Raw genomic sequence first — 25675 nt, forward strand, 5'->3', positions numbered from 1 at the left:
CAACTCCGGCGGGTCTTCGGCCGACCTCGGCCAACTTCCGACGGGTCTCCAGCCAACTTCCAGCGAACTCCGGCGACCACAAAAGCTATTGTCATTAACATTAAAAACTACTGTGGCTAGCAATAAAAGCTACTCTGATGAGATTTCCGGCAACCTCCGGTGTGATCACAAAAACTACTGTCACTAGCACCAAAAGCTACTGTCGCTAGCAACAAAAGCTACTCTGGTGAGATTTCCGGCAACCTCTGGCGAGGTCACAAAAGCTACTGTCATCAGCAACAAAAGCTACTGTTACCAACAAAACCTACGCTCACCAACACCAAAAGCTACTATCCTCACCAATAAAATCTACTGTCACTAACACCGAAAGCTATTCTAACCAGTAAGAGACGCTGCTGTCACCAACACCAGAAAATTACTCTCGCCAGTAACAAAATCTACTCTCACCGTCACCAAAAGTTACTGTATTCAACACCAAAAGTTATAACCAAGCAGAACAAAAACTACTACCACGCAGAACAAAAGCTACTCCCATAGACTGAGAAAACTATTGTCAAAGACTAAGAAAGCTATGGAAATGTAAATGATACAACCAAAATAAAAAAGCTAGTACAATCAAGAAAACAAATCATATTCAATGATACAAAAAGTATCTCGGGTTCAACAATGATATAATTATGTAAAAAGCTACTTTCATTGTTGTAAAAAGCCATTAATATAGTTGTGAAAATCTATTACAATAGTTATATAAAGTTACTATCAGCACGAGACTTCATTTCCACATTTCTTGGTTAGCCGAATGATCTCTTGGCCAATGGAAATTTCAATATCCAAATTCACATCAGTTTCGAAATCTACCACTACAAATGCAAAAGGGAAGAATTCTACAAGAACAAAGATACAACAAAATATTAGTATTTGAAATAAAAACTAAAAACAACAATGTATTGCTGCACCGCAAACATGGCACTCTTTATCAACTAGATAATAAAAATAAGCAATCTAAAAAGCTACTGACATAGGTACAAAAAGCTACTATAACACACGTACAAAGCTACTAGACCAATAATAAAAAGCTACGGGACTATTAATAAAAAATTACTGACATAGGTACAAAAAGCTACTACCAAACATGTACAAATTAAGCTACTGGTTCTATGTTGAAAAGCCACTATAACAATCATGGACAGCTATGCCGAAAATTTCCAATGCATAAGTAAGGAAACCAACTCATGAAGTAAGGCAATGCCAACTATTCTAGCATCAGAGCACATATCAAGAAACCTCAAAAAAGAAGAGAAAAACACAACAATAGAGCCCCAATGTGATTCGGTAAAACATAAAACATCAAGTATATGATTTCATTATGCATGCTTATCGGACTCGGATTTGGTAACTGCTTCAGGACCTTCATTATCTCCAATTACCTTTAAAATTCCACTCTTAGTCTTCAGCTACGTTCACAGCACATTCATACCTGCATTTTAACTTAAGGTTTCACATACTATAAAATATTAACTAAAAGCTAAACAAATCGAAGATGATACAGTAATAAATCCTTAGCTGGATCCAAATTGATAATTGCAACTTTCCTGCAGTCAAATTGATACATGGTAAATACAATTGTACACTGTACACTATGATTTGTCCCAAAACACAGAGGTGAAAACCAGAATCAGAGTAGAGAATAACCGGAGTCTGGAAGGGTCTTCTAGGATTTGGATTGGATTCGCTCTTTTTGTTCCTTGTAAGTTCTTACCTTCTAAGCCTGGCCGTTGATGATTATCGTGCGACCGCAAAAAGCTATGTACACTCCACGCACGACAACTCTGAAAGCTCAACTTCATCGCCTTTCCTCCATAACTCGATCGAGTAAGTTTTCGAAGCGGCTTCGTTTCGCCGAAACTTCTCTTCTTCAAATCGACCTCACCTCACTCTCAGATCCAATTGAGACTCTGCTTGACTCGCATGAAATTCCGCCGCTGAAGTACGAGCACGAGGTTAAGTTCACAGAGAAACCAGAGGCCTCGCTGCGAGCATTCGGTTTTTGAGACGAGTAGAGAATCAGAGTCCGATCGGAACTTCTTCGTCGTCGTCATCTTTGTCTTCAGGCGTGGCGGCGCCGTTTCGAGGTTTTTGGATCAATTGGAATCTCATTGAGAGAGAGAGAGAGAGAGAGAGAGAGAGAGAGAGAGAGAGATTTTGATCTGATTTGGGGCTAAGGGTAAAATAGGTATAGCATAAAAAAGAGCTGATGGTTTTGGGCCCCAAAGTAGCCTTATGTGTACAAAACAATTTAGGTGGCCTTATAACTAATATAAGTCTCAAAGTGACACTTATATATAATTTTTTAAATAATTAAAGCCCTTCATTATTAACTGTCACCAGGCGCATATGTGAGTAATGACCCATTATCATGTAGCATAATTACCAATTTGTTATCCTAGTTTTCACATTAACTAATTAGTGTCAATTTGTTACTATGTTTTATTTAAGCCAATTTGCTATTATAGGCTTTCAAAATTAATCAATTTGCTTCTCTAAATTTTCAAAATTAGTCATTTGCTATCCTAAATTTTCAAAAGTAATCAATGTTTGGATGGAGGAATGGACAAATTAACATGATGAAAATGTAGTAAATTAGCTAATTTTGAAAACATAGGATAGTGAATTGGCAGAATTAATACTTTGGATAACAAATTAACTAATTGTGAAAACATAGTGTAGCAAATTGATAGAAATATAACCTAGAGTAATAAATTGGCACCATAGTAAAATGTAGGGTAGCAAATTGGCTATTAAGCCAAAACATAATTCTAAACAGTTCTAACAGTAAGTTGCATGTCCCCAAAAGTCCGTAGCATGTGCCCTAATAGCAATTTGAACTCTTTCACTGTGGATCGGACCTATATACAGACATATACATATATAATGTATATATGCATACAGATATACCTAATATGTCTACATATAGATCGCTTTTTGGCTGTAGGGGTTGATCGAATTAGCAGCTTGCATTTGGGGCAAAGTCGGCCCTTAATTGGGTTGTGATTATCTAAGTTGTGGTATATATAATCTAGAACATTTCATCAGTGTTCTACTTGTAAAGTGTAGAAATGGAAATGAAGAAAATGAAGCTTCACTCCGCACAGCTCATCTGCAGAATAGTCCAAGAAGAGGACGCGTGTTCAGTTGCTATAGGGTAGTTAGTAAAATCAGTTATCTCTTAGCTTAAAAACCAACGTCCTGTACAATTAGCAAAGATCAAAAACAGAGAAAGTCTTCGTTTCGCTCCCGCATTTGTTCATAGCTTGTTCTTCAGCTTCTTCAATTTTTTCACCATTTCTGGAAAATTTAGCACTACTGGTGTATATTTACTCTCTCTATTTTCGTTTGTTGGATATCCCCTTTCATTTGAATTGATGTCTTGGTCGGTGACTTTTTCTTCCGAGCAGTAACGTTGTATTGGGTTTTTCTAGTCTTAATTATAATTAAGACTAGAAATTGTTGCTCCCTTTCGAGTCATACCAACTTATATCCCGACCAGTATAATTCCTCGAACCTCGGAAGTCATATCCCCACATTTACCTTCGTCTCAAAAAGTAGTTTACGAATCTTTAGACCGAGCAACCTACAAGCTAGAGATTTCATATATAGTTTGTTCTGAATGTGTAATGTTGTACCTGAAATTTTGTATTATAGAAAATAGGGGTACATATATGATCAATGCTTTCCTATTGTATTAAGGTTTGTTGTGAAGCTGTATTTTACTAGCTAGACTCTTGGTAAACTTCTCCATTTGTACTGCAAAGATTGCAAACATCTCTCCTATATATTCCTTTTGCTCTGTTACTTTCCTCGACATATAGAAGTGAAGACCCCATCAGGCCATAATTCCGTATATATAGTTACCAGAAAGTAGGTTTTACTGATAAAAATCAAAAGAAAACATGGCCGGAAATAAGAGACAGAGCACTCTCAAGTCTTAACCTCACAATTAGTCAATTACCAAAAATTGTGCAAAATAATGGAAAATGAAGCAGATGGATATCAATGGTTGTAGACACGCAGGTTGGGCAATTATCAGTTTGTCTTGCTACTGGACCAATATTCAGCTACAAGCTTGGAGAAGTAGGAGTTGGTATCCAATAGCTTTGAAGGTTCTTCATACTCCACCAGCTTCCCTAAAATTATAGACAAACAAAGCCACACTGCAGATTAGGAACAGCCTTAATTAATAGGTTACATCCAAATACCCAATTAACTGGCTTACACTACATTACCCTTAGACAACTGATACCAACTCAAGACACATTTACACCCCTTGGTAGAATGCACTAAAGAACTTTCTACAATGGTAGAACCCCTCAGTTTGTTTACCTCTGTGCTACTTGTTTTCTTTTTTGTTCTTCTTAACACTTGGCAAATAACATACTTCGCGCAGAAGAAGAAATCAAAAACATGCATGGGCAGAATTTTCAATGTCTAATTCAAATTTGATTCGAGATTCAAATATATATAAGCTTACCATCAGAGAGGACCATAACTTTGTCACTGTCTATGACTGTTGGGACTCTATGAGCTACAATTATCACAGTGCATTCTGCAAATTCCTGCCTGATGATTCTTTGTAGAGTGGCATCTGTTGCAGAGTCGATGGAAGCAGTAGCCTCATCTAGAACTAGAATTCTGTTCCTCTTGAGAAGCACTCTTCCAAGGCAAAACAACTGGCGCTGCCCAGCGCTCCAATTTTCCCCTTCATCACTCACTGTTCAAATAACTATTGTAATAAATGTTGTGTATCACTTCACAAACTCATAGACTAAATGGAATTGGCCACTCAAGGAAGATTTTAATGATAGCTTTTCTCAAATATATACAGGAAGCAGAAACTCACCAGATGAGTCTAACAGATTAGGCAGGCTGCTGACTGTTGCCTTGAGCTGACACTTTTCTAAAGCCTAAAAATGAAGATGTCATTATAATGGTCCATATTGGTAGAACTGCATCTAAAATCTTAGACTAGGTCTGATTAGTAAAACTATACTGGAAAAATCTAATTATGCAGGAAAAGCCTTTTCAAAATTAGGGTCGATCAGTTGGCTCACCGTCCATATTTCATTGTCCGAGTAAAGGCCTAGAGGATCCAAGTTGGTTCGGATGGTGCCCCTAAAAAGAGTTGTTTCTTGAGGGATGATGCTGAGCTTCATTCTCAAATCTTTTAGACCAACAGAACAGATATCAAGTCCATCTATAATAATTTTTCCACTGCTCGGCTCTACTAAACGAAACAAAGCACTTATGAGTGTACTTTTTCCACTTCCTGTCCTTCCAACAACTCCTATTCTAGTCCCTTCTTGAAATGTGCAAGTGATCCCCTTGAGAACTAGTGGAGAATTCGGACGATATTTTATCTTTAACCAACAGACATAATTAGTGATTAAAACATGATCAAATGTACGCAACACCAATAAAGAAGTTCAAGTGTATGATGATGAATATATATACCTCCAGACAATGCAGCTCTATTCTACCCTTTTGAGGCCATGAAAATGGTGGCCTCTTGTCCTCCACAATTGCAGGTGGCTCTGGTGAAATCTGCATGAATTGTTTTATCCTTTCAACTGATATTATGTTGTTTGCTAAGTTGCAATACCATTGAGTCAGATAAATTTGTGTTGTTGTGAGTGTTAAGGCGTAAGAAAGAGAGAGCCCCACAAGCCCTGCAGAAACACTCAGAAAAATTTAGGCTAGACTGTTAATACCTTTGAACAACCTCAAATTCCTTAGTTCAAAACAATCAAACATGAACTACAAGAATAATACCTGAAGAAATGTATCCCTTAGGAAGTAAAACAAGGAGAAAACCAGTGGCGTAAAGGGTCAAATTCTGAAGTGCTTCTGTCCTTAATATTAACCACTCCCTGGTTGCATTAGAATGAAAGAACAGTCTGGCATCAGTGTCAACTAGCTTTAGGTAGTCGTCGAAGAACCTGTTGACCATTTTAAAAGCCCTTATAGTGACCACTCCGAGTGATGTTTCAGCTGCATAATTCATAACAGGAGCTTTGGTTGTTCCATTGATTCTTGTTAGTTCCCTTGCAGAGGCTTGACAATATCTCTTCAGTCAAAAAAATAAAACAAGTAGTAAGTAGATTTCCATCATTCAATTGGTGAAGAAGAGATGGAATGAAGAAACTAAAGCAACTCAAAATTCCAATCCACCTGAATGTATTGTGCAGCAACAGTAGCGAGAATAGCTACAATGAGAACTTCCCATATCACGGAAGCCAGAACTGCAATAGTTGTCAGCAGTTGAATAACAGCCGAAACAGTAAACATAATGGAGAAGGGTATCTCAAAATCTAGAGTACTTAAATCTGATGAAGCCTGAAAAAGTAGTAGAAGTATACATTGTCATGCATGAATCTGAAATAGGTGATTTAAAAAAACAGAAAAAATACTTGACAGGCTACTTTAAGTAATATTTTTTCCAGGTGTTGTTGAAGATCAAAGTACACTCACTCGTGTTAAAATCCTCCCAACAGGGGTTGAGTCAAAGAACAACATGGGAGCTTTAAATATAGCATCGGTGAAACCTTCAAAAAAGGCTCTAGAAGCTTTTAATCCCATATGGGCTGCAGAATATGACCTTAGAAATACAAAGACAGCACAGAGTGAAGAAATTGCAGTGTAAACTCCAATCAGTGTAGCACTGGTTATATTAGGAATCTTAATGCCTAGAGCTAGCCAATAAGTTGAAGCAGCCAGAAAAATAGAAAAACAAAACTGTGATAATATCCCTGAGAATAGAAGAAGTGTTCCCTTGGAAACAAAAATATAATCCCAACAGGACTTCCAGCTAACATCACCAATCTCTTTCTCTTCTTCTTCTGTTAGCTGAACCCCAGGAATGCCCGCCATGGAAGTATCCCCTTCAGTTTCACCAGTGAGATTAGTCCTTTGAGACTCTTCTGGCTGGATCATATCTTCCTTCTCAGATTCTTCTTGGGTTTGGTAGTTTGGGCTGTCCAATGTTGTTACTGCATCTCTATGAGCATTCACAAGCTGCTCAAATGCAGTTCCTTTTGTCAAGAGACCCTCATAGCTTCCGGATTGAGTAATTCTTCCGCCCTCCATTACCTGGAAAGTGGAATAATGTAGGTGTGTAAAACATGTATACCTTGTATCTAAATGAAAAAAAAAAAAAATACACATAAATACCAAGATGTTACTATCTTCTTAGAGAAATTCAACTTGATGAGCTACGGAACATATACCAAGATGTTATCAACTTCTGAGAGAAATTCAACTTGATGAGTCACCAGAATCACAGTTTTCTTTGCTAAAGCAACCTTGACACAATCCTGCATAGCAAAATCATTCAAACTGACTAAACTATTTCTACAATGACAGTAAATTTGGTTTTCAGGTATGAAAATGTTTAAATTTTTCTTTCTTACATGAAATAAAATTGCAGCTGTAGTTGCATCAACTGCACTAAAGGGATCATCAAGTAGATAGATATCAGCATCACTATAGACAGCTCTTGCTAGCTGAATCCTTTGCTTCTGTCCTCCGCTCAAGTTAATGCCCCTCTGCCCTATTTCAGTAAGATCCCCGTGCTGAAAGCTATCAATATCTTTATCCAAAGCACAAGCTTTTATGGTCTCCTGATATTTAGACTTCTCCATTGGCCTCCTATAAAGTATGTTATCGCGAACTGTCCCACTTTGTATCCAAGATGTCTGAGAAACATAGGCAATGGTTCCAAATACATCAACCTGTTTAAAAGCAATTTGAAAGTAAGTGAACATCTTAGATAATGATATATAATACAAAATATGTAACATCTGCTTTTACACTCACATTTCCAGAGACTTTGGGAATTTCTCCAAGAATAGCAAGCAAAAGAGATGATTTTCCAGCACCAACTGATCCACAAACTGCAACTTTTTGCTCCCATTGTACTTCTAAATTCACATCTGTCAGATTTGGGATTCTTGATTCAGGATTCCAGCTGAACATACCTTTTTCTACTTTTAAGATGTCATCTGAATTCTGTGATGTGAGTTCTCTTATTTCATTATCCATTATCTCTTCATCAATCAAAAAAGCATTAAGCCGATCAAATGAGACCTTGACTTGGATCATTACTGAAAGAGCTTCTGGTATAACTCGGACAGGGTCTCCCATGCTCTTCAAGGCTGCTAGAACCGTAAATATGGTAATTGCATTTAGAGGAGCACTCTGGAAAACAATGCATCCTACAAAAACAACTGAAGAAATGATAGTTGGTGCCATCCAGAACAAAACAGTTCCATAAGCCTTGTGTACTTGTGCCTCAGCCAATGGTTTGAACTCTCTTTCGCGAAGGGAATCAATCGAGTTCTTGAACTTCTCTTCCCATGATTGCAACTTAATGATTTTTATACTATTTAGGATCTCAGAAGTGGCTCTAAGCCTCTCATCTTGAGCTACCATGATTTGGGACTGACGCTTCTGTAGTACCTTTGCAAATGGCACATTGAGGAGACCACAAATAATTAGAGGAATTAAGCCAGGCAGAGCACCAACACCTACCACCACATAAAGAACAACAATGCAAAGCAATAGTTGCAATGAAAGGCTCCACATTGAATGGAACCACCAGAGGAACTCACCCATTCGATAAGCATCCACCGCTATGTAGTTCACAATCTCTCCAGCTGAGTGCCTTGTCCTTCCCAAACTAGAAAGCTTCAGCTGCTTTCGATAAACTGCCACCATTAAGGCTGACCTTATTCTCATTCCACACCTTCTCGACTCAAAGAACCAGCATCTCTCGCTCAGAGATTCAACAACTTTGGCGATAATTAGACACCCTACTAACATGAGGCCTTCAGAGAGGCTTTCCGTCTCACTGTTTGAGTAACTTACAAAACCATAGAGTATAAGAGGGGAAGCTACAACTGCAATAGTCTTGAGGAATGCACAAAATACTAACCATATATTTTCTTTCATGTAAACTTTTGCTATGGCTCTGAGAACCAGGTTCTTCATAGTGCTTGAGCTCTTCTCTCTTGACAGTGATTCAAATGCATTAGCAAACTTTTGGTATGCTACATTGGCTTTATCTTCAGAAACCAGAGAAGGGATGTCTTCGAGAGCTAAAGTTTTTGAGAAACCCAATTTCAGTAAAGGATTAATCCAAGAAAATATCAGTTTGCTAAGGAAACTCGCATGGCCTAGTTCTGTTTGTTGGGTTTTCCCAGCTGAATTTTGGGCCAACAAAGGCTCAGATAGACTGCTATCCATGCCTCGTTTATCGACAGAGTTACTGGGATTTCTAAGAGTACACATGAATGCTAGTAGGCTAGAAAAATGCTTCTAATATAAGGAAAAAAGCAAAGAGAAAGAGCAGGTGTACAGCATCAACGCTAGTTTCTTCAGTGCATTTTAAGAACCCAATTCATGTTCTGAATCAAAAATCCAGAGGGGTAAGTACTCCCTGCATATATAATCCATTGCAAGGAAAATTATCAGTATAATATATATAATAGAACTGCACGTTAAAGGTGAACACCTAGACAGCAGTAACATAAATAAAATGATGAATTAAAGTATGGCTATAAATGAAGCCAGAGAGATACATGATCAAACATTCAAGAAATAAAAACACTGATGAAGATCTGTGAATACCAGAATACTGAATATTGCTTCACTGCAAGTGTAAGATAGCAGCAAATGTATTCTCCAATCAACAATTCACATAGAAACTTAGTAGTGTATGTACTATTTACCAAGTAGTCAACTCCTCAAGGAAGCCGGACTGCCGTAGAAATCTCTATGGCTGACCTGGTAGTAATGCATGATGTTCTCAGACTTTGCACATGATTCAAAAACACATCAAGTTTCAGTGGAAAACGGAATGATATTAAACATGTTTGACTAGTTATAAGAGGAGGCCTATCAGTTGATGCTCATCTCAACCTACTTTCCTACTGCACCCTACATTCTCTATTCTTTATTGAAGTCTGTTCTTCTCACCCATTTAGATATCTAAATTAACCCGATTTATGTATGAATCTAAGTGGTCATTACACTCTTGATAAAAAAAAAAGGAAGTTGTTCATTAAGCCTCTTATGTAATGGAAAGGAAAAGAAATATCACAACCTCCATACCTCGATTTATGAAAATGTAATGTTGTTCTTTCAATTACCAAGCAGCTTCTGTCCTACACCAAACAAACAATATGAGTTTTCACTTTCAATTAGTAGGTTTAATTCAGTTTTTCCAGTACAATTAATGATCATCATTGATTACCAGGCCCGCCACCCCCATCCCCCCCCCCCCCCCCCCTTGCAATCTGGTTGATCGAATACTCTCATCACCTGCATGTCACTTCTATATGTAGATGATATTAATGTGTATGGCCGGAATGCACCCACTCTTAGCTAGCAAGGACCAGTTTTCAGTGGGGAGTTAATGTAGCCTGGACAATGTTTAGTGATGAATGTAAAACATGCCTATATAGTCCTTTCAGGTTGATAACATGCATAGAGTCTTACCAGATAACTTGATGTTTTGATCTGGAATTAAGACTGTTGAGATTATACATCCCACATGGGAAAAATGGGACCTTGCTTATGAGTTTATAAGGGTTTGGGCCACTCCATCAACTGCCAATTGATTTTGGATGTGAACTGTAGTTTACTTTATCATGGTATCTCACCTTCAGAGAAAACACCTCTATCCTACCCTTTTGAGGCCATGAAGATGGTGGCCTTTTGTGCTCTACAATTGCTGAAAGGAGGCAAAACTCTTACTCCTTCAAATTCCTCGGTATGAAAAATGGACAACTGCATGAATAAATACCTGGAGCAACATAACCCTGGGAAGTAAAATAAGGAGAAAAGCAGCAGTGAAAAGTGTCAAGTTCTGAAGTGCTTCTGGCCTTATAATTAACCACTCCATGACTTCATTAGAATGAAAATACAGTCCTGCATCTGTGTTAACTAGCTTTAGGTAATTTTGGAAGAACCTGTCAACCATGTTAAAAGCTCTTATAGTCATGACTCCAAGTGATGTCTTAGCTGCATGGTTGATGACATGAGCTTTGGTTGTTCCATTGATCCTTATTAGTTCCCTTGCAGAGGCTAGATAATAATTCTGCAAACAAAACAAGGAAGTCCATCATTTCATTAGTCAATAATGAGAGAAATTTGTTTTAGAATGAGAGAATTCAAGAGAGATTGATGAGAGAATTGTGTGTTCCACTATTGATAATAGGAGCCCTATATATAGGGATTACAAAGTAAATATTCTAATGATACAAGGAAAACTATTCCGAATAGGTCTAGGAATTCTAGAACCTTCTCTCCTATTACAATCATAGAACTAATCCTAGTTTGATAAGGCACACAAAGTCGATATCCTTCAACACTCCCCCTTGTGCCGCTCAAACTTGGTGGTGACGCTTCATCCGTTGCCTCGTTAAAAACCTTGCTCGAGTGAAAAACCCTGTGGGACAAAAACAAACTCGAGAAGGAGAAAAATAGTACAACACGTCCTTCACTCTTCGAGATCGAACATGTAGACATCATACCTCCCCCTGATGTCGATATCTCCCCCTGATTGCTACAATCATGGGAGTTCGGATAACTTTCTCAATCCGATGCTCTTCACATGTTTCTCGAAGGTGGATTTAGGTAATGACTTAGTGAATAAGTCTGCTACATTATCCTCTGATCGGATTTGATTCACTTCAATCTTTAGATGTGATTGTTGTTGCTGATTATAAAATAACTTAGGCGATATACGTTTGGTGTTGTCGCCCTTGATGAAACCTAACTTCATTTGCTCAATACAAGCTGCATTATCCTCATAAATGCATGTAGGTTAATCCGTGGTAGACTTCAAACCACAACTTCCTCGAATATGTCTAATTACAGACCTTAGCCATATACATTCACGCATGGCTTCATGTAGAGCAATAATCTCTGCATGATTTGAGGAAGTAGCAACAAGGGTCTGTTTTGTAGACCTCCAAGATATCGTAGTGCTTCCCATGGTAAAGACATAACCCGTTTGGGAGCGACCTTTGTGAGGGTCAGAGAGGTACCCTGCATCAGCAAAACCCATCAAAATATCATTGTCATTTTGATGGAGGGAAGGAGGAGGACGTCGGCCACCTTGGACGGCGCCGGCGGTGGTAGCATGGTCGGCGGTCATGCTATGGACGGGGGCAACTTGCCTCTTAGGGTCCGATCCCAATTTTCCGTCATTCCTTTTCTCTCTGTAGGGATAAAATAGGCCCATATCAATCGTACCTCTTAAGTATCGAAAGATTGTCTTTACACCAATTCAATGGCGGCGTGTTGGTACAGAACTATGTCGAGCTAACAAGTTCACTGCGAATGAGATGTCTGGTCTTGTACATTGAGCTAAGTACAATAATGCACCTATTGCACTTAAATAGGGCACTTCGGCCTCTAATAACTCTTCGTCCTCATCCTTTGGACAAAATGGATCTTTTTCAGGCTCAAGTCTACGGCCAATCATGGGAGTACTCACAGGCTTTACTTTATCTTCATTAAAGCGCCTTAGGATTTTCTGAGTATATGCAGACTGATGGATCAAAATCCCATCACTACGGTGCTCGAGTTCTAAACCGAGACAAAACCGTGTTTTCCCAAGATCTTTCATCTCAAATTCGGATTTCAAATATTTAGCAGTTTCCTTTAACTCATCTAGAGTTCCAATTAGGTTCATGTCATCGACATAAACTGCTACAATTGCAAATCCGGAACTTGTTCTTTTAATGAACACGCATGTGCATATTTTATTGTTAATATATCCTTTCCCAATCAAGTAGTCACTTAGATGGTTATACCACATCCGTCCGGATTGTTTTAATCCATATAGTGAGTGTTTTAATCTTATTGAAAACACGCTCTGTGGTTTAGAGCCACTTGATTTGGGTAATTGAAGTCCATCTGAAACCTTCATATATATCTCTGAATCTAGATCCCCATAGAGATATGCTGTAACCACATCCATAAGCTGCATGTCAAGTTTTTCAGAAACTACCAAACTGACAAGGTAGCGGAACGTTATAACGTCCATTACGGGAGAATACGTCTCCTCGTAGTCGATTCCAGGGCATTGTGAGAAACCTTGCGCCACGAGGCGGGCTTTATATCTAACCACCTCATTTTTCTCATTACGCTTTCTAACAAAGACCCATTTATGGCCAATAGGCTTTACATCTGGGGTGTCTGCGTTATAGGCCCAAATACTTGTCTTTTTGCTAGTGAATCTAATTCAGCCTGGATCACATCTTTCCATTTAGGCCAATCCGCTCTTCGTTGACATTTTTCAACAGAGCGAGGTTCGATATCATCATATTCTATAATTCCTTTTGCAACATGATATGCAAATGCATCATCAATAGCAATAGAATTTCTATCCATCATCTCATGTACACTAGTGTAATTCATGGAGATCTCCCTATTCTCTGGAATTGGTTCTGACATTGGAGCGTCCCCCAATGATGTCTCTTGGACATAACCATAATCCGGAATATTCTCATGAGATGGATTATTTACATCGATGATTAATGGATTATTTTGTGCCAAACTCGCTTTCTTTCTTGGACGAGAATCCATCGAACCTATGGGCCTCCCGTGCTTCCTGGGAGGAGCCGTGAGCCTAGCCACAACGTCACTATAGGAGGGGATGTTGGCGCCATGCTCAGGTGCCCTTGAGGTGGCGTCATGTCCTCTAATTTTAGGGACATCAATCCTTGCAGGCACGTTTGCAGCAGGTATGTGTGATCTCGTCACTTTAGCGATATCAGAAAACGCATTAGGCATCGATTCTGCTACGTTCCGAAGATCGAGAATTCTCCGCACTTCAATTTCGGACTGTGTGGTTCGGGGATCAAGATGAGCCAAAGTGGGGACAGACCACGACAATTCATGTCGTTCCTGTTGAACATTTGTGTTCTTATCTCCCCCTAACGATGGGAAGACTATCTCATCAAAGTGACAATCCACAAATCTAGCGGTAAAGAGATCGCCTGTCAAGGGTTCTAAGTAGTGGACAATAGTTGGAGAGTCATATCCAACATAAATGCCTAATCGTCGTTGAGGACCCATTTTGGTGCGCTGTGGTGGCATAATTGGCATATAAACTGCACACCCAAATATGCGTAAGTGTGAGACATCAGGCTCATACCCAGTCACCATCTGGGATGCAGAAAAGGGTTGAGTGGTAGTGGGCCTCAGACAAATAAGCACAGTTGCAGACAATATTGCATAACCCCAAGCAGAAATATGGAGATTGGTGCGCATTACCAATGCTCTAGCAACCATTTGTAGTCGTTTAATGGTAGCTTCTGCAAGACGATTTTGGGTGTGAACATGAGGAATGGAATGTTCAACTTTAATCCCAATGGACATGCAATAATCATCAAAAGTTTTTTATGTAAACTCCCCAGCATTGTCTAGTCTTATAGACTTAATAGGATGATCAGGGTGGTGAGCCCTTAACTTAATAATTTGTGCTAGGACTTTAGCAAATGCAGCGTTCCTAGTGGACAAAAGCATGACATGTGACCAGCGTGTCGATGCATCAACCAACACCATAAAATATCTAAATGGTCCGCAAGGTGGTTGAATAGGTCCACAAATATCACCTTGGATTCTTTGCAAGAATGGTATGTTTTCTTTAGTGTCCTTTGCATAGGATGGTCTCGATCCTAATTTTGCTAAAGAGCAGGCTTTGCAGAACGAATGATGGGCTTTAGAAACAACCAATGAGGATTTTGGTTGAGCCATGAAGTCACAATGGACTTTAGAAGTAGGAATTGGAGTCAAAGGAGCATAGGTGGTGTCAAAGCCACCCTTGGGCAGCAGGGGGACTGCAGCACCGGCCTATGAGGGCCGGTTATGCAGGGGGATGGCGCTGTGAGGCGCAGGGACTCCTTCTTGGTCCAAAATTCAATTTTTACTTCTTTTCGTTCTGAAAAATGGATGTCCGTGTGAAGTCTTTAATATACGAATCATCATATCACGACCTGAATGTCCCAAACGGTCATGCCAAAGCCTATATGTGTCGGAATCCCATAGATCATCTCTCATGACATGATTGGATTCAATGATTCAAATAGTGGTTGCATACAACCCACTAGATCGACACATAAGTTTCTCTAAGACTCTTTTATGTCTGTAGTCATTAGAGGTGATGCAAAGGAACTCTCGTCCATTCTCACAATGTGTTTCCACATGAAAACCATTGGCTCTTATATCTTTGAAACTCAATAGGGTTCTTCCTACCCTAGGAGCATAAAGAGCTTCGGTGACATTTATATTTGTGCCATTTGGCAACATAAATAATTGGGCTGGTCCTCTACCATGAATCAATTGAGATGATCCAGCCATTGTAGTCACAGAAGATCGAGTAGGCGTCATCCATAGGAATAATTGCCTATTTCAAAGGATTGTATGTGTAGTTGCACTATCCATGAGGCATTCTAGCTCTCCGGGAAACATACTGAAAAATTATAAAGTTCGAAATTTAAATATGTCCAAGACATTCAAAAATAAATCGATACTTTATTAATAATAGCCAATGATTACATCAAAGTTTCTTGACCAAAATCTAATCCAAAATAAAAATCAAACTTTAGACAAATCGTAGTCACTCAATCCGTTTGGTAACTTCAATTTGGTTGTGACCAGGTAAGGTAAGGCGAGATTTTGGTGGAGCAGTGCTTACTTTTAAAATCGTTCTCTCAGTTCAAACATTTCCTAGACATCACAATTACTCTTGGATGAGCCTAGTGAGAAAGAGTTAATACAATAAGTCATTTTATTGATTTAAGGCATAATTGCCATTACATAATTTTTGGAAAAATAAAGGACTATACTAATCAAAATCTGCAGCATCCTTGTGCAATTCTTTGTCAGATTTGAAGTCCGCTATGGTGAGATTAACGTTGGCATCATCACCATCATCTTCTTCTTCATCGGCAAAATGTGCCTCTTGATCTGTTGCTTCTTTATATGCTTTATAATGTGCAGCCAATTTGTTGCTTGCATTGCATTATGTGAACCAATGTTCAATATATCCACATCTATGGCATGCATCATTGCAAATTCCTCCCTTGAATTGAGGTGCATCTTGTGCACGAGGACAAGATTGACGTCCTTGTTGGATGATGGCGCCACCTCTATGGCCGACGGCATGGTGTCCTCCTCTCCCACTTTGGCTTTTGTTGCCACGTGTTCCTGCTCCATTTTGGCGGTTACCTTCCTTTGTAGGGCGGTTATATGGACCAAAACGTCCATTTTGTCCCTTAATTTTAAGGTTCTTCTCCTTGCGCACTCCTTTGGGTGCATTATTATAATTCGCCTCTTGAACGCTCTTAGTTCAGACGGGCCTTGAATTATAATTCTTCACGAGAATATTCATGTTTCTCAGCTACAGACATGACATTAATTAGCTGATGAAACCTCGTGATCCGTCCAACATTGTACTCACCTATGTATTGCTTTGATACCAAAATTGTTGAGACGAGGAAGGTGGAGAGAGTTTTCTCAATTAGCTCTTACTCCGTGACGGGTTGTCCACAGAACCCCAACATAGTTTTGAGGCGTAGAGTTTCTGAATTATATTCAGCAACAGACTTGAAGTCGGCGAATCGTACATTGCCTCATTGAACCTTCAAGTCGGGGAGGAGGGAATCCTGGACATTGCCAAAACGCTCTTCTAGCGCAACCCATAGTTCTCTAGCATCTTTGATCACCATGTATTCCAATCAGAGTGATTTATCCATGTGGCGTGTCATCAAGATGAGGGCGGTGGCATTATTCGTAGCCATACGCTCGAATATGAGCTCAGGGTTTGGTGCCTGAATTACTGGTAGGATCCCTTTTGAAGTGAGATGATTCTCAACATCCGTGACCCAACTGTCGTATTTCGAGCCAGTTGAATCAAGCATAGGAAAGTCGAGCTTCGGTTTCGACATCCTGAAAGCAAGAAGAAGAAGTATATTAGTTTCGGAGTCAACGCTTCCACGACAACTAATAAATAATAAGATTTCCGAGCTATGCTACCAAGAAATCGATTTCCAAGAATTTTTAGATTAGACCGAAACAATGATGTCTTATATGGTCATTAATCGATGCTTACGGACGCTCTTAGTCTGAAGTCTTACGAACGCTCTTAGTTCGTATATAGCGTGAATCCCCACGATTTCGCTTTTCAAAGAATCGAACCCACGTTATAAGGAAGGTGGGATGTAGAAGAAGGGAGGTTGCAAGTCCCCGAGAAAAAGAAGAAGAAAATTAAATTTCAAAAAGCAGGAACTTTAATTTAAAACTTACTTGTTATTTCGTAGCTTGAAAACTTGAGTTCTTGAATCCTTGAAGTTGGAAGATGACGTAGGCCGAGTTGGTGTGGATGGAAGGCCTTGGGGAGCACACGGGTGTGTGATAGATGAGGATGAGGCCAAGAGCAGTTCAAGTTGGAGTAGAGGAGGTGTGTGGCAGTTGTGGCCAGGTTTCGTGCGAGGTGAGGTGCGGCCAAGAGTATGGCCAAGCTGGCCGGGCACAGCAGGGAAGACTGAGAGGGCTACAAGGGCAGGCTAGGGCGTACGGCGGTGCTACAGGGGCAGCAGGCGTTCGACATGATAGGAGCATTTTTATGCAACGTTTTAATAATTATTTCCTCATATTTTTCTTAGTTATTTCCTTTACTTAATCAATTTTAATTTAGTTTGGCATGAGCAGATAATTTGGTTGAAGCTGTGTGGCATGAGTAGATAATTCCTAGGAAATTAATAGAAGATTCATGAAGACTTGGAGACCAAGTTTCCATCCTCCTATAAATAGGAGCATTCACCACACCACTTCTCCCATAATTCTACACACCAAAAATTCTCTCCATTCTCTAGTCTTCAGAAGCTCTGCGTCTCAACCAAGGAGGAGAAGAAGTTATACAATACATCAAGATCCTAGCCGCCATCCACCATTGTGTCATCCCTAGAAGATTGCTTGCTTTCAAGGATTTTCAAGTTCTTCGTCTCAAGGCTTCGTCATTCATCTTTCACGGTGTATTTCGTACTTTCTTTTGTTTTCCTTTGTTTGATTCGTAGAGTTATGAATTCTAGTTAACATGACGTTAAGGGCAAAGTTTAAAGCTCGTTTATATGTTTTGAAATAAAGTTGTGATTTTTATATGTTGCTTATGTGAGATTGCTTAATTGATTTTGGATTACAGAAAACTTTTGCATGTTTATGTTCTTTGGTGGCCAACTTAGGATATATGCATGTAATTGGAGCTAGATTTAGGTTAACAATTCACCTAATAGTTTTGTGACCCTAAATCATAAGTAGTAAAGGCTTTGGACAAAAGTCAAAATCAATTAAGGAGGATTGCAAATAGATGAACTTTTTCATACTAGGTTGTGCACTTTGGTTAACATCATTTCTTTGTTCTTCATGCGTTGAATGTGTTCTTGATTAGCTAGCTTTCTAGACTATGATTGCACGTTCAATAGGATTGATTTAGGTGCTTTCACTTAGATCAATTATTCAAGGAAAGTAAAATATGGGAAATCGTTTGCTTATTAACGTTTCACATGGTCAACTTCTCTCTCATGACATAGAAAATCGACTATAGGAATTGTAATTGGATTTCATGCATATGATTGTGGTTTTGATCTTTGTTCCTTGCGTTCCACTCTTGTATATATGTTTTTACATTTTCTTTATTTTATTTATTTAATTTTTGATTTAATAATCTTAGAACCCCCTTATTTGTGTTTACTTGTATATATCTTTATTCTTTGTTTTATTTTTGTAAATAATACTTTTTACTTTTATTAATAATTATTATTATTTTTTTTTGCAATTACAGGTGTATCCTCAATCCCCGGCTTGAATGATCCCTACTTATTCTATACTGACAACTACATTTTGCAGGGTTAAATTGCGCGCTTACTTTTAGCGCGTCACGGCAAGGCTAGCCTGGGCTAGGTGCTGCGGTAGTGAAGCTAGAAGGTTTTCGGATTTTTGGGTTTTGGTTTTCTTTTGCTTTTGAGTTAGGGCTCGTGCTGATAACGTGTTTTAGAATGAGAGAATTCGAGAGAGATTGATGAGAGAATTGTGTGTTCCACTATTGATAATAGGAGCCCTATATGTAGGGATTATAAAGTACATATTCTAATGATACAAGGAAAACTATTCCGAATAGGTCTAGGAATTCTAGAACCTTCTCTCCTATTAAAATCATAGAACTAATCCTAGTTTGATAAGGCACACAAAGTCGATTTCCTTCAACAAAATTGAAGAAAATCAAGAAACTATAATTCTGATCTACCTGAGCATATTGAACAGCAAACATGGAAGGAATGGCTACAATGAGAACTTGCCATGTGATAGAAGCCATAATTCCAATGACTGTGAGCACATCAATACCAGCGGTCAAAGCAAAGATAATAGAGAACAGTATGTCAAAATCCAATACACTTAAATCTGATGAAGCCTGCAAAAAATGGACATTGACATGAATTTTGAAATAAGTAATTCAAATACACTTAACAAAGTAACCGAGAGTATGACTTTTTATGACTTAAAGGTCAAGTACACTCACTCGTGTAAGAATCCGCCCAACAGGGGTTGAGTCAAAGAACAACATGGGAGCCGTAATGACAGGACCCGCCCCGGATTTCACCCCGAAATCCGGAGTGACCCTGCGGGGCCCACCTTAGAAGAAATTCTACCAAAAATTTGGCAAAACTTCCCCTAAAAGTAGGCTACCCAAACATGTAGGAAAATTTTACACTTCTAAATCAATCCATCCTTATTCTCCTGGAGCCGCCCTGCTCCCCAAATAACATCAACTTCCATTTCAAAAAGTACAACTATCAACTTGATAACTTGATAACATGAATCCCACAGGTTATCAGAGCAGCTCTAATAACAGATAAATAAGGAAAATAGAAATAAAATGAATGCACGGAAGCTATGTTGTGGACTATGCCTCGACTCCATGTACGCCCGACCACGACTAATCTAACCTGCACACTGGGCATTTGAAACCGAAGGGCCCAGGGGAAAAGTAATTTAAAACACGTTAGCGTGAGTGGACAAAAATAAATAATTTAATATGAATAAAACAAAATAAAACTTCATACTTTCCCACATTTTTCGATATATATATAAAATCCGGATGCATGCAACATTTATAAAACACTTAAGAAAATAATCCGAAAAACGTTGAACTCCAGAAAACCGACTAGCCCCGCTAGTCACAACAACAGAGTAAAAGATTGAAATTTCAATACTCGAAAATATAAGTCCAGCCCCGCTGGTTAAGAAAACTCAGACTAGTCCCCGCTAGTCAAAAATAGTATAAGTAGGGGAAGCTGATAGCCATACGAATAAGCCACTCAGGCTTGGGTGATAGCCTCCCAGGCTAAAGAACTCCCATAACTCCCGTAATATACCCTTACGCCACTAAGTGTAGCGATAGGATACTGGGCTACAGAATTACTGTCACAGAGACAGTAACCTGCACCACAAAGGCGGAAAATCAATGCTAGCATGATAAAATCACCCCTTAGTATGGCACAGGGAAACATAACCGAAAATCCAGTAAATCCAAAAATACATAAGGCTTCCTCATCTCTCGCAAATGGATTTCCAACGACGTGTCCCACACGCCAAGATAATCTCAAGTTCAAAAATAAATAGGAGAGAAAATAATAATAATAATAAAACATAATCTCCGTAAGTTGAAATAAAACCAAATCCAAAATCATCATCAAGGCATTCCCAATGCCAAAACCGAAAGTCGATAAATAAATAAGAAAGATCAATAAATCAACGGCGTGTCCCACACGCCAAAATATTCTCGGGTCAATAATGAATAAGCAAGGAAGTTCAATAATGAACTAATATTCCATTTTGGAAAATACCCTGGAAAATACTTTATTGAAAAACAACATAAATCATAATTTCAAATCCGAGCATAACAAAATTAATATCTGAAAATCACAACCGGAATAATTTATAATCACTTCAGAAAATCATTATTGAAAGCAAAACCACGAGATAAACCGAAATCAAATTCCGAAATCCATTCATATGCTCGAAAAGTAATATGTTAATTAAATAAAGCATTAACTCAAGAAAATAAGCGCATGCATCATTATTTAAAACAAAAGTCCACTCACAGTGATTCAAATGCAATAATCGTCAACTCATCCATCCCAAGTCAAGAGCTCGGAAATTTCTCCGTTCAATCATTTTCGATATTGAGCTTTCGTTCTATCTCAAGTAGTCACGCTCGAGTCCTTAATAAAATAATTAAGTCCAATTAGTAACTTATTAACAATGAAAACTTCCTTAAATAACCAAAACGTGTTAAATTCACCAATCTACTCTGAATTAATAATTACAGGTAACCATTTCCGAATAATCCACTTAATAAAGTAAACTCATTCGGAATATGGTAATTACACTATTTCCAAGTTATCATTCAAGTTAACCATTCGACCATTTACTTAGCCTTTAAACCTTAAATGTAAGATTCATGATCACCATTTCCAAATGATTCTGTCTTTACGGTAATTCTCGGATATGGTAGTATTAGAATATTCCAATTGGCAACTCGTTTCATTAATCTTCGTCGAACAATCGATTTAACTTGCTCAAATAAAATTTGTCATTCTCACTAACAATTTCCTCTCAACATCAATTTCAACTTTCAGTTACTTGCCAAACTCGTCAAAACCGATCCATTCAATATTCACCAATACCTTAATTATTTGGCCAAACTACTTACCACTTCTAGTAAGACATTTCCACAATGGTAATCAATTCGTCACTTCCAAACTTTGCATAAGCATAACACCATCGAAAATATATTTGAAACCATTCTAGTTGCAAACCAATAACTCCATCAATTCAATAATTTGACCAAACCAATTACAGCAATTATAAGGTCACCGAACCCAGTTCCTTACCAATTCTTCATCTTCAAACAGAGGGCCAATTCTAAATAAGTGTAGTCCTCCACCACCAACAACCATTCGAACTCCTAGCAATAACAACACAATTAAATAACAATCTTCAACCAAATTTATATCTCAAAAAAAAATAGAGTTCCTGCTTCTTACCTTCCTTCCTTCATTATACATCAAACTGAACCAATGCCCATTCCTTTCTCCAAAAACTTCATAACTCATAATCAAAAACTAATAAAGGTGGCCTGGAATTCCGGTGGCGGAGCCACGGTGGTCCACACGGCAGCGGCAGCGCGTGCAACGGTTCTGGCCGAAGCAAAGGTCGGGACCAAAGGGTTTTGAAGAATGAGGAGGCTCTGATTCCAACTTTGGTGGTTGTGCAGCTCAATTTGGGCTGGAGATTGGAGAACGAGGACAAGCAGATTCGGAGTCACCGGCAGTGATGCATATAGCAGCTTTCCGGCGTCGATTGGAGGAGAAACATTTGGGTTTTGTGGCTTGGCTTGATCCAAACACGTTGGCGGCAGCGGTGAGCTGAGGGAGTCGCCGAAATTGAAGGAGACAAAATCGCGGGGACTGTGGTTGCTGTGCATGGTGGCTAGGCTCGGTAGAACTCGTCGATTTGGCCTGGGCTTGCGTCGAAACTAGGTGTCGGACCGATTGGTGGTGGCGGTGACGAGAGGTGGTGGCCGGAAACTAGCATTTTCCGGCGCTAGCAGAAGAACGACGTGCAAGAGAGAGAAGGGGTCGTGCGGCCGAGAGAGGGAGAGAGGAGAAAAATGAGAGAGAATTTGGGGTTTTTCCCTTTTTATACTTGACTTTGTGAAAAGTCGGTTTTACCCTTCACTGACTCTCAAAAACTCTGGTGTAACTGAACTTCCGTAGACCGTAACTCATTCATACGAATTCCGATTTTTGCATGCTTCGTGTCTACGAACTCCGTTTAATACATTTTACAACTTTCATGAAGGAAGTTTTCTCAAAATTGAAACCGAACAAAAAGTCAACTTTTGGTCAACGAAAAATACCGAAACGAAGTAAAAAGTGAGAGTAATTGTTGTTTACCGCCCAAATGACCAGTAAATAGGTAAATTGAGATACGAGACGTAACACGTAAAGATAGCATCAGTGTATTCTGCTATCTCAATACTTAGTTCTGTGTTTGTATATCTAAGGACAATTCTTGCAGTCCAATTGGGGTTGAAAGCTTCTGAAGCCTTTTTCTCTGGTAAAAAATTGAATGGCTACAGCTAGCCAATTTTTACTTTTTGTCAACCTATGTAAGGTAGACCTGTAAATAGACTGGATTTTGATCCGAATCCGCTCCAGATCCGTTGTTATTGAACGAGTTTGGATTGAAAATTTAATCTGTTAATCCGTTAATGGTCCAAATCGGTTAACTTGCTTATTTACCAGATCAAACATGGATTTAAATCGAAGCTCATATATGTCTTCGTGCTTCTGGATTGGCTTTTCAAGTTTTTGATTTTAGTTGCGAGATAATTTTGTAGAGATTTTGGAGTGATGGAGTTATCATTTAGTTGAAAAGACAGATTGAGAGAGTTTTTTTTTTTTTTTTTGGCGATGGGAGGATTTTTATTCAACAAGAAGCAACATTACAAGCGAAAGACCCAAACTGGGCCCAAAGAAAAAGAACAAACAAACGAAAATAAACAGTCCAACAAGCTTCAAACACAGTGCAGATCGACAGGAGAGAGATGACGCAGTGACGTCGCCGCCACCAGCCAAACCCAAGGGTGACACAGAAACGTCACCAGATCGCCCGGCGAAAACTTGGATTCCAACCAACAATCCCATACAAGAATAGCAGCACAGAACCCATCGAAATATCTCCATAACCCAAATCTCTAAACCATAGAAAACATCTTCCAAAACAAACATAGGAACCAACAAAGAACAAAAAAATAAACGATCCGCAGAGGGATCAAAGGGACAGACGGCCAAAGACCATGCAGACCCTTGTTGCACTACCGAATTCATCGGATGTACACGCGATAACGGGACAATCCCGTTTAAAGAGACGATCCAAACGACGCCGACGTCGGAGCTCCAGAGGACCAACGAGCTATCAGTGAAGTGGAGTCTGAAAGGTGAGGAGGATGTGCATCTTGACCATGAAGAATCAGAGATTTGAGAAATTGAGGAAAAGGAAGGAAAAAGAGAAGAGAGAATTGATGGAAAGGACATGAGAAGGAAGAGGGGTGGTAGGGATGGGGAGGATGAAGAAAAAAGAAGAACAGAGGGTTGATAGGGATGAGTAAACTGGAATTGAAAAATTAGGAACGGTTGGGAGAAGGGATCTGGGGATGAAAGGAAAACAAAGGCAGAAGAGAAATCATACCGGCCACCGCCGTGGCAGAGAGCTACCACGAGAAGGGTAGGGAAAAAGCCTCACGAAGAGGGAGGGTATCTCCCCCGACTTTCAAGCCAAAGATCCAGATCAAAGAGATCTAGATCTGGCAAGAAAGGGGGGAGGAGGGGGAAAGCTGTGTCGGCTGGGTTTTTTTAGAGAGAAGGCAGAGTTTCTCTCTCTACTTTAGAGAGAAGGCATTTCTTTTTTGAAAGGGGTTTGGAACCCAGCCTAGCTGGGAGGCTCAGCCCCACGCCCGGTTCCATTTATTATATTAATAGTAAAATTTTGCATCGGGGGGGACGTATCACCTAAACCCCGAGCTACAGATAAACAATGACAATAATCCTCATAGAGAACATCCTGAATAATAGCAGGTGTCTCCCCTAACCAAACATCATCAAAAGAACCACTACTAGCAAGATGTGCAAGCCTATTTGCAACACCATTTGCTTCACGGTAAATATGACGGACTCGAATAGACTGGAAAGCATTAAAGTACTCTTTACAGTCATCCAAGACCCGACTTACCTCCGAGAAATTCTTCTCCTCACTCTTGAGAGCAGCAATCAAGATGGCAGAATCGCTTTCAATGTCAACGTCAGCCCAACCTTGGTAAATACCAAGAAGTAGACCAGCTCTACACGCCTCCGCTTCCATATTCAGAATCGAGTGTGCATGTACAAAAGGTCTAGCTAAAGCAGCAATACCCGTGCCAGAATCATCTCTTACCACTACTCCAATACCCCCACGACCATCCTCCAAGCAAAAAGCCCCATCAACATTAATTTTAAGTCTTCCACTCGGTGGACACTGCCACTTAACCTTTGGCCTGCCCTTTTTCTTAACTGCTTTGGGATGATATTTCTGATAATCTTCCAACAAACTCGACGTCCACTGCACCAAATTCATGGGTTGAAATGAAACCCCCTTCCACAATATATTATTACGTTCGGTCCAGATTGCCCAAAGCCCCATGAAAAAATATTCCCGTTGATCCACCGTGAGAAAGTCCATCATCTCCATTATCCAGTCCACCACATTACCCGCTGGGTGGAGCCTAGCATCTAACTTCAAAGGCCCAAAAAGCCAAAAGCAAAGAAGAGCAGGACATGATTTGAAAACATGCGTACCTGTTTCCAATTCTCCCATGCAAAAAAGGCACTGTGGGTCCTCCACCCTAATCTTCCTTCTCACAAGTGATGACTTTGTTGGCAGGATACCATGCAATAATCTCCAGACAAAGGATTTCACTTTTGGAGGCACCCGGGCCCCCCACAAAGCC

At 39.4% G+C, this 25675-nt stretch overlaps 1 protein-coding gene and 1 long non-coding RNA gene across 18 annotated transcripts; both read right to left on the minus strand.

Annotated features, from left to right (window-relative positions):
* Positions 1-610: 610 nt before the first annotated feature.
* LOC133725380 (uncharacterized) lies at positions 611-2188 on the minus strand. Its single transcript, XR_009854406.1, has 2 exons — positions 1428-2188; positions 611-884 (listed from the first exon to the last, which is right to left on the minus strand). It is a non-coding gene; the product is annotated as an uncharacterized LOC133725380 (long non-coding RNA).
* A 1684-nt stretch (positions 2189-3872) lies between these two features.
* On the minus strand, positions 3873-22795 carry LOC133725378 (ABC transporter C family member 8-like). 17 transcript variants are annotated; one of them, XM_062152607.1, is made up of 20 exons: positions 22173-22795; positions 22020-22093; positions 21228-21347; positions 19643-20076; positions 17374-19534; positions 11025-11152; positions 10716-10874; positions 10165-10212; positions 9783-9837; positions 7870-9490; positions 7464-7784; positions 7281-7367; positions 6526-7143; positions 6226-6390; positions 5827-6121; positions 5509-5723; positions 5109-5414; positions 4898-4961; positions 4529-4768; positions 3873-4184 (listed from the first exon to the last, which is right to left on the minus strand). In XM_062152607.1, the coding sequence occupies exons 10-20, from the start codon at positions 9340-9342 to the stop codon at positions 4084-4086; spliced, it is 3885 nt and encodes a 1294-aa protein (XP_062008591.1). In that variant the 5' UTR covers positions 9343-9490; positions 9783-9837; positions 10165-10212; positions 10716-10874; positions 11025-11152; positions 17374-19534; positions 19643-20076; positions 21228-21347; positions 22020-22093; positions 22173-22795; the 3' UTR covers positions 3873-4083. The 17 variants fall into 17 exon arrangements, with proteins under 17 accessions (XP_062008591.1, XP_062008599.1, XP_062008597.1 ...); XM_062152615.1 differs by having other exon boundaries at positions 7870-9149; positions 9410-9490; positions 10716-11152; XM_062152613.1 differs by having other exon boundaries at positions 7870-8902; positions 8987-9490; positions 10716-11152.
* Positions 22796-25675: the final 2880 nt, after the last annotated feature.

Source organism: Rosa rugosa, chromosome 1 (assembly GCF_958449725.1).
Source record: "Rosa rugosa chromosome 1, drRosRugo1.1, whole genome shotgun sequence".
In the NCBI taxonomy this organism is placed as follows: Eukaryota; Viridiplantae; Streptophyta; class Magnoliopsida; order Rosales; family Rosaceae; genus Rosa; species Rosa rugosa.